Raw genomic sequence first — 8,595 nt, 5'->3', positions numbered from 1 at the left:
GGAACAATCCAGCTGTTGTGTGCTATTAAAAGATGCTTTTATTGCACAAAAGGAGTAGTCTAGTATGCTCTTGGACCTTGGCTAGAGATTTCCATCGCTACTGACTGTCAGCGATATGGAATTCACCAAAATAACAGTGAATTTATTATGAAGAGCACTGTCGCCTTTTGCACTGCTCTTTGTCTGCTAACACAGGAAACTGTGCTGGAACATTTGCATTAGACTATATCCAATAATATGTGCCTTTCTTCGATTTGTGCATTTGAAAAAACTCAGTTTGTTTCAAGTAAATTCACTTACATCAGCTCCTTGAGGCCCAGGTGGCCCTGGTGGTCCCTGTGCAAGAAAACAAAACAGTTAAAGTGCACAATGTGCACATGAAGTCACACACCAAATGCAAACATGACTCCTTCTAAAATATATCGTAAACAGGTCTGTGCAAAGGCCACTGTCTGCTTTGTTACATGCTACACAGATGTAATCCTGCCAAAGCAAAGAAGCTCTGAATCTCATTCCAAATAAGAGCATTTTTGAAACCGTCAAGTCTCCTCCTTTCTGGATGTCATCCAGTGGCAAAGAGGAACATCACAAAATTGCAGGCTGAGAGAAATTTCCCTTCCCACACTCCCATAACTCATTGCTGTTTAGCACCGTTCTACATAACTGCAGATTTGTACACTTAAAAACGTCTTTTGGCTCCTCTAAACACTATAAGAGCCTGGTTGTTTACTTCTAAACATAAAATAACGCCAATCATCTAAATGCATCTGATTTGGAGATTGTTTTAGATCTTTAACCAGGTTCAGGTCTAGGTTTTTGGCATCTTTAAGGTTAACTAAACATGTCAAATGTGGCCAGTGGTGTTTTTGATACTATATCAAGCTAACAATAAAACTTTGTTTTTCTCACTTTTATTTGGCCATAATGTTGGGGTTAGATTTGTTGATCACATTCCATTGAGTTTCTCAACAAAAGTTCGAACGTCGGACGTCAGGCATTTGATGCAGATCTCAAATGTTCCGAGACTCAAATCTAACACCAGATCGGTATGTTTGTTTCACTAATCCAGAATAGAGATTTGTTTACAGTATGCCAGGATACTGACATAAGCACCATAAATTGTGCAGAATATTGTGCTCTTATGAACCTTCAGTTGGAGAACATGAATCATGATATGAACATATACAGTCAAACCAAAGATTATTCAGAGACCAGATATCATTAAAAATAAAGGTGCTTCACGATCCATAGAAGAACCTTTTTTGTCTAAATGGTTCCATAAAGAACCTTTAACATCTGAAGAACCTTTCTGTTTCACAAAAGGTTCTTTGTGGCGAAAGAAGGTTCTTCAGATTATAAAAAGGTAAGAAAAAGATGGTTCTTTAAAGAACCTTTGACTGAATGGTTCTTTGTGGAACCAAAAATGGTTCTTCTATGGCATCGCTGTGAAGAACCTTTAAAAGCACCTTTATTTTTAAGAGTGTAGTGGGTGCAGGACACTGTAGTTCATTTATGTAAGTGAGGATAGCAAAATAAGAAAAACTACATACATACAGTGGACTAAAAATTTGGGGCTAAAAATTATTCAGACACTTTGACCTGCCCATGTTTTTTCTTTAATTGCTAATACGACCTTTTTACACCATAGACTGAACAAAATTAAGCATTACTTGGTAATTGGTCTACGAAGTATTGATAGTTGTGTAAATATTGTCATATTAACAGTTGTCTGAATTTTTGATTGTTCTCACACAGTTTAACTCTTGAGTTCTTGTCATAATTTATTACCATTTTCTAAATTATAGCGAATAAACTGTGATAATGTGAGAAATGTTAAAGGCATCTGAATACATTTTGATTGGACTGTATATCAACTTTTATAATTAACCCTTACATTACATACTCCAGTAGGGAAATATTCAGTAAACACATGTTAAATACATGAAATACTGCACTCACAGATTTTCCTTCAGGTCCTCTGTGACCTTTAGCTCCTTTAGGCCCATTTGGTCCTGGTTTGTCATTCTGTGGAACACAAGATAAAAACATTTAGCCTGGCAAAATACAATGTTGTCATTAGTAGCTGTGCTGTTTTGACGCATGAGAAGAAATTGTTGAATAAAGTCAGTATTTTTGTTTTCTTTGCGCACGAAAAGCACTTTCGTACACTGTAAAACTTAAAAACTTAAGTTCAGCAGCTGCCTTAAAATTTTAAGTTAAATCAACTTAAAATGCAAGTATTTTAAACTCATAAGTTAAATCAACTTAAAAGTACAAGTCATTTTAACTAATTTTATTGTCGTGAGTTGAAATGACTTGTAGTTTTAAGTTGATATAACTTAAAATTTTAAGGCAGCTGCTGAACTCAAGTTTTTAAGTTGAAACTGGTGAAGACTTTTTACAGTGTAGCTTCATAAAATTATGGTTGAACTTCTGTCACATGGACTATTTCAACAATGTCCTTACTACCTTTCTGGGCCTTGAACGTGGCTACATTGCTGTCTATGTAGGGTCAGAAAGCTCTGGGATTTCATTAAAAATATCTTAATTTGTGTTCTGAAGATAAACAAAGTTCTTACGGTTTGGAACGACATGAGGGTCAGCTGTTTAAAACTCTCCCAGACAACTATCTCCCTCCATATAAACAATTTAAGCGGTCACCGATATTTCAGCTGCCTCTGCAAAGTTTTGCCTCCAGCCTAGCAGCCAGATACATCCATTCCTTCATATCTGTCTCGTGCCAGATCACGGTTAAGCGGTGAGATAATACTAACCACCTGTCCCCGTTTCCAAGTCGTCTCTCCCATGCTGCTTCAATTACCTTCAAATTCCTCACTTCAAAGTCCACAACTGTCACAGACGTTCTGCTAGCAAGCTCACAGTAGGGACGAGGTTAAATGATGCCATCATGCCAATATTGTTTTGGCTCATTGTGATTACCTTGACAGATACGAGACAAAGTGTGGGCCCCTCGGGAATGGGAGAGGCCGGAGGAACCCAATCAATTGTTTACAAGGACAGAAAAACATTTCCAAACAGTCTTGGCCAGCAGAAAGACAGAACTAAACATAAGGAGGAGCAAAGCACCTTCATGGCTCATATGGAGCAGATGTGAGGCCCTGAATATCAATGTATACAAAATAATGTACACACCATTAAATCAAACACTTAGCATTAATGCAAACGTAATAAATATGTCAATTTTCCTAAGTTAGAACATGTTCACCAAGAAAAATAAACATATCACTGTTAATATGTATAATCAACTGAACGTATGCAGTTTACGCATGCTTCAAACAAATGCAGATGACGTGACCGTCACTTGGCAGCTGTACTAGAGGAATCTTGGGAGAAGCAAAATAAAATAAACAATAATTTTCAATAAAAAGTAGATTGAGCTTCAAACTATGGAAGCTTATGTAAGGGATAATGTACAGGCAGCCGGTAGTTATCGCAGAAATAAGCCCCGACAGTGTGATCTTGTACAAGGGGCTTATTTCGCGATAACTACAGGCTGCCTGTACATTATCCCGCTTATTACACGGCTACTTGCCACATAAGGAAAAAAACTGGAAATGAATATGATTTTGAAACCTTTTATTGGCATATTTGTTTTAAATTAACATTTTTATCCTTCCGCGAAACGATATAGTACCACGTGACTAACATTTAAACTATGTACGTTAGTAAGACAATTTAAATAGATTAATGTCGAAATTTTCCATTGTTAATTGTGGTTGTCCAGTGTTTGTCACAAGATGGCGCCAAACGGTAATCTTTGTTGGCACGGAGGGATTTTAAACATACAAGTAGTACCGGCTATGCGTTATTACTTTGGAGCTGTGATTATTTGAAAAGAACGAACCTGCAAATGTCTCAACTGACCAATCAGAATCAAGCATTCCAAAGAGCCGTGTAATAAAAAAAAAATAACTGTGACTTTTTGTCTCACAATTATGACTTTTTTTATCTTAATAGTGAAATTTCTTTAAAGAAAAGTCTGAATTGTGAGATGTAAAGTCAGATTATAAACAAGTTATTTTTAGACATGCAATAAGACTTTTCTCAGAACTCTTCTAAGAATTAGAAGAAACTTTTATATTATATTTTGGTTTATATCTCTTTATAACTTTTCTAAGAATTAGAAGAGACTTTTATATTATATTGTTTATATCTCTTTATAACTCTTATATCTCTTTATAACTCACAAGTGTATATCACAATTCTGAAAAAACAAATTCTTGTGATTCTGACTTTTTTCTCCGATTTGAGATATAAATTCAGAATTGCAAGATATAAAGTCAGAATCGTGAGATATTAACTCACATTTGCGAGATATAAACTCACAATTCTGACTTTCTCGCAATTCTGAATTTTTTTTTTAGAACTGTGACATAAACTTGTGAGTTATAAAGTCAGAATGTCAAGTTATAAAGTCAGAATTGCAAGATATAAAAGTCAGAATTGTAATTTATAAATTCAAAATTGTAAGATATAAATTCACAATTGCAAGTTATAAAGTCAGAATTGCAAGATATTAACTCACAATTCAGACTTTTTTCTCGAAATTCAAAAAAAAAAAATTTCTAAATTGTGATATAGACTCATGAGTTATAAAGTCAGACTTGCAAAATATAGTCAGAATTGAAAGTTATACAGTCGGAATTGCGAGTTATACATTCAGAATTGCGAGATATAAAGTCAGAATTGCAATTTATAAAGTCAGAATCGCAAGCTATAAACTCACAATTCTAACTTTTTCTCGCAATTCTGAAATTTTTGTTTCAAAATTGTGATATAGACTCGTGAGTTATAAAGTCAGAATTGCAAAATTATAGTCAGAATTGTAAGTTATAAAGTTAGAATTGTAAGATACAAACTCACAATTGCGAGTTATAAAGTCAGAATTGTAGTATACTGTCATAGTATGTTGCTATTTGGCTGCTTAGTCGTTTTGGTTGTTGCTATCATGCTTAATTAATTCTAAAAGTATTTAAACAGCAATGTTTGACAAATTGAACCCTAAAAATGAGTAATAGCAATTGCCTCAGCAAAAACCACAAATAACAGGAGTTTTCTCCTCCTATAAACAGAAAGATCAGCTGTGTGTAAAGTTTAAACATCCGAAACACATATGCTGCAAAATGTTTAGATATCATGTAAACATTGCGTTTGATTAATAAAAAGGCCTTTCTGTAGTCCAAACATTCACAGCAGTTTAACTTCCAACTTTAAGTCATTGCTCGTTTCAGCTTGTTAAATTGTTCTTCCTTCTGCGTTATTCTGGATATTATTCCCTCCCAATCTGATGTTTATTATGAAGAGCCTCTGGCCAGTCTTTAAGATTTGGTTGTAAAACACATAGTAAACATTTGAATATATGGCCTTTGCAATTCTGCTAATGATTACTTTTGGAATTACACTCAGTTTGCTTCTTTTAGATCTTTGCGCAACCAAATGCACGTTTCCTTTGTCTAAATGAATCTTAGTCTGGTAAACTACTCAAAGCTTTTACAGAGGGTCGTTAGTCAGTAAAATTAAACCCTCCGAAACGAGCACCAGCCCAGGATCTTGTGAGCAGTTGAGTTACAGAGAGGTGATAAACACAAGGGTACGTTTCTAATTATTGTAAAAAGTGCGTGTGTGTGTGTGGTTGAACTGTGAGCGCATCTGTCTAAAGCCATTGCTTATTTATGTTTTAGGCGTCAAACATGCTCTAAGTGACGATCTCTTCTAGCTAAACAAATGAGTTGTCTTCCGAAATGTGTCCGAACACTATTTTTAACACAGCGCAAGTAGATGTTGCAGGGTTGCAACATTGGGTACTACAGAAGACAACAAGTCTGAACAAGTCCAATAGCATAAATTCGCAACAGCATTAGTAAATGCACCCAATATCAGAAGTCTGCAGAAAGGGTATACAGTTCGTCTTCAATAGAAAGATCACTATGTGTAAATAGTTTACACACATCTGCTGCAAAATGTGAGGCATGTAAACATCCCACATAATTAATAAAGGCCCTTCTGGGGCCTAAACATTCAAGTGTGCATTAAATCAATCACTTCCCAACAAACAAACAAAAAACTAACCCTCTCTATTATCTCACTGTCCTGCTTTTGGTGTGAGAAAGCAATCATTTTAAAATTAGAACATAATTTCTAAAGAAAGAACCATGAAAAGCCGAACAGCTGCAAAACAATTCTTCCACATATGTGCGTCTCCACCACTTCCTTGAAGTTTTTGGTTTTGCATGGACAAAGACAAACACTGTGATGAATAGTGAAGCAGTCTGGGCGTTAGATCACCAAAAATCGACTCCAGATGACTGGAGATGAAAGCTTGTGAGCATATGTATTTATTGCCATTTTGTGTACAACCACAATGAAGCAACTCAGATTGTTTTGATGTAAAAATTCAACATGAGCTCACAGCTTTGATATAGACCTTTTTCCTGAGTGAACGATGAGCGCCGCCATTACAAATTCTAACATCAGATTGAATGCTTTTCTGTTCCGGTTTCCATAGGAACCCTAGCGTCCATCTGTTTTTAATGTAGCTAACGTCCGCTGCTTCGTGTCATCTACACACTCATTAAAGTGAGGCACTGACAAATGACGGTCATTTCGACATTGCCAAGTGATGGCACTATGGAGCCATGTGCTTTTTAAAAACACTTTAATAGGTTTAACAGTAGTTTATTAGCTCGGAATATACCCTAATTTGACTAGAAACAATGCAGACCGGAAATGCAAAGCATTCTTTCAGTTAAGAGTCGGACTTACTTCCGTGTTCAGGAAAAAGGTCTATAAGCATGTGTGATATGTTTACAGCCGACATTCACTTCGTCACTCAAGGTCATTTTATATCATGGGATATCATAATCTTGAAAACGTTTTGAATTTGAAAACCAGGGTAAATTTTACTTATTTTGTCTTCTGGGGAGCATGTAAGTAACTTCTGTAGCTTCTAAAGGGCAGTACTAAATGAAAAAAAATATGATATTTAGGGAAAATAAGAAAAAATGTACACATTCTCATTCCGTTCAAAAGTTTTCACCCCCGGCTCTTAATGCATCGTTTTTTTTCCCTTCTAAAGCATCAGTGAGCATTTGAACCTTCTGTAAAAGTTGGATATGTTGTCCTCAGTGTAAAAAAAAAAATGATCTCAAAATCATATAGTCTTTGTTGGAAAGGGTTCAAATACACAAAGATTCTGCAAGGTCTATGTTAACTTTTGACTTCAACTGTATGTTCCAGATATATAGCGTGACATTACAAGTTTGCAGTCAATGCTTTTGTCCTGCTCTACAATTTATTCCATTGGGATCCAAATTTGGAGTCTTGGATTACAAAACAAACATCTTAACATCTACCCGCTGATTAGATCAAATGAAGACTGAGCTCTAAAATGTTGTCTAAGAAGAAACCGCTGCTATCTTAATCCCGCAGATGTGCAAAATGGCCAAAATGTTCAAAGCAATGAACGCATAGGCCATTTTCCCAAACTTTGTTACCGCAGAAGTGCACAGCGTGACAACATAAACAACAATATTAGCTGTTATATCTGCAGTTGGCTCCCTGTCAAGTCCCCACAGACTTCTATTTCCTGATGGGAATAAGTCTGAATGATGAATGCACAGGATCAAACTCTTTGTTTTCAGGCTACTAGTGTTTTTTCTGACCACTCCAGATGGATGGAGCAGTTTATTTTGGGATGAAATCAGAATATTTCCACTTGTAAACACAGACAGGGCAGAGAATGATTGTATCTTTGGGATGTTTGGACATGTGTGGGATCAGAAAGGACAAAGAAACAGCCATAGATAAGTACAATGCAACTCTACGCCTTTAGAAAAGAAATAGCACACCAAGTCATACAATGGCCCTTAATACAAGACGTAATATAAGTCTCAGGTGCCTCCAGAATGTGTCTGTGAAGTTTCCGCTCAGAATACCCCACAGATCATTTATTATATCGCTTTTGAAAATGCTTATTTTGAGTTGAAGCAGAAACATGCTGTTTTCATGCATGCCTATTTAAATGCAAATGAGCTGCTGCTCCCCGCCCCCTTTTTTCCAGAATAGGACTGTGCCTCTACAGCTTATACCTCAGATACTCTGCTAAAAAAAAACATCTGTTTTGCCATTACAAAATGTAAACCAGCTAACGATTCTGGCTTTAGAAAAGAGTTAAACATCCAACATATTTTGTTTATTCAAACTGATTTACATTATTACACATCTCTAAAAGTATGTGTTTATTAATGCAAACTGTGTTGTTTAACCTGTGTAAATTTACCAGGATAAAGTATCTTAAGACTTCCTTTCTAGTTGTTTGAAACTAAAGTAAATAAAAACACAGACTACTTAAAAAAAATAAAATAAAATAAAAAGATTAGCCTTTTAAACTTTATACACAGCTGTCTAAACTGAACACTGGACTGGACTAGACAGTGACTAAAACTAAATCTAAGCGACTCGTTTTTTCACAAGCTTGCTGAGAAAGTTTACTGGGTTGTTCTTTTTCACCTTTTCTGGGTTGGTAGATGCACTGGGGGCCCGATTATAGCACTTAAATATGGAGTAAGTCAGATT

General features: G+C 35.7%; 1 protein-coding gene across 1 annotated transcript in view; it reads right to left on the bottom strand.

Annotated features, from left to right (window-relative positions):
• Positions 1–282: 282 nt before the first annotated feature.
• col6a1 (collagen, type VI, alpha 1) overlaps positions 283–8,595 on the bottom strand; it is a 34,995-nt gene continuing 26,682 nt past the window's right edge. Inside the window, exons 26-27 of the mRNA XM_073826389.1 lie at positions 1,960–2,025; positions 283–336 (exon numbers count right to left, since the gene is read on the bottom strand). Coding sequence (XP_073682490.1) covers positions 283–336; positions 1,960–2,025 — 120 coding nt within the window. The remainder of the gene's footprint in view (positions 337–1,959; positions 2,026–8,595) is intronic.

The sequence above is a fragment of the Garra rufa genome, chromosome 20 (assembly GCF_049309525.1).
Source record: "Garra rufa chromosome 20, GarRuf1.0, whole genome shotgun sequence".
Lineage (NCBI taxonomy): Eukaryota > Metazoa > Chordata > Actinopteri > Cypriniformes > Cyprinidae > Garra > Garra rufa.
This window is presented reverse-complemented; position numbering and strand designations above follow the sequence as displayed.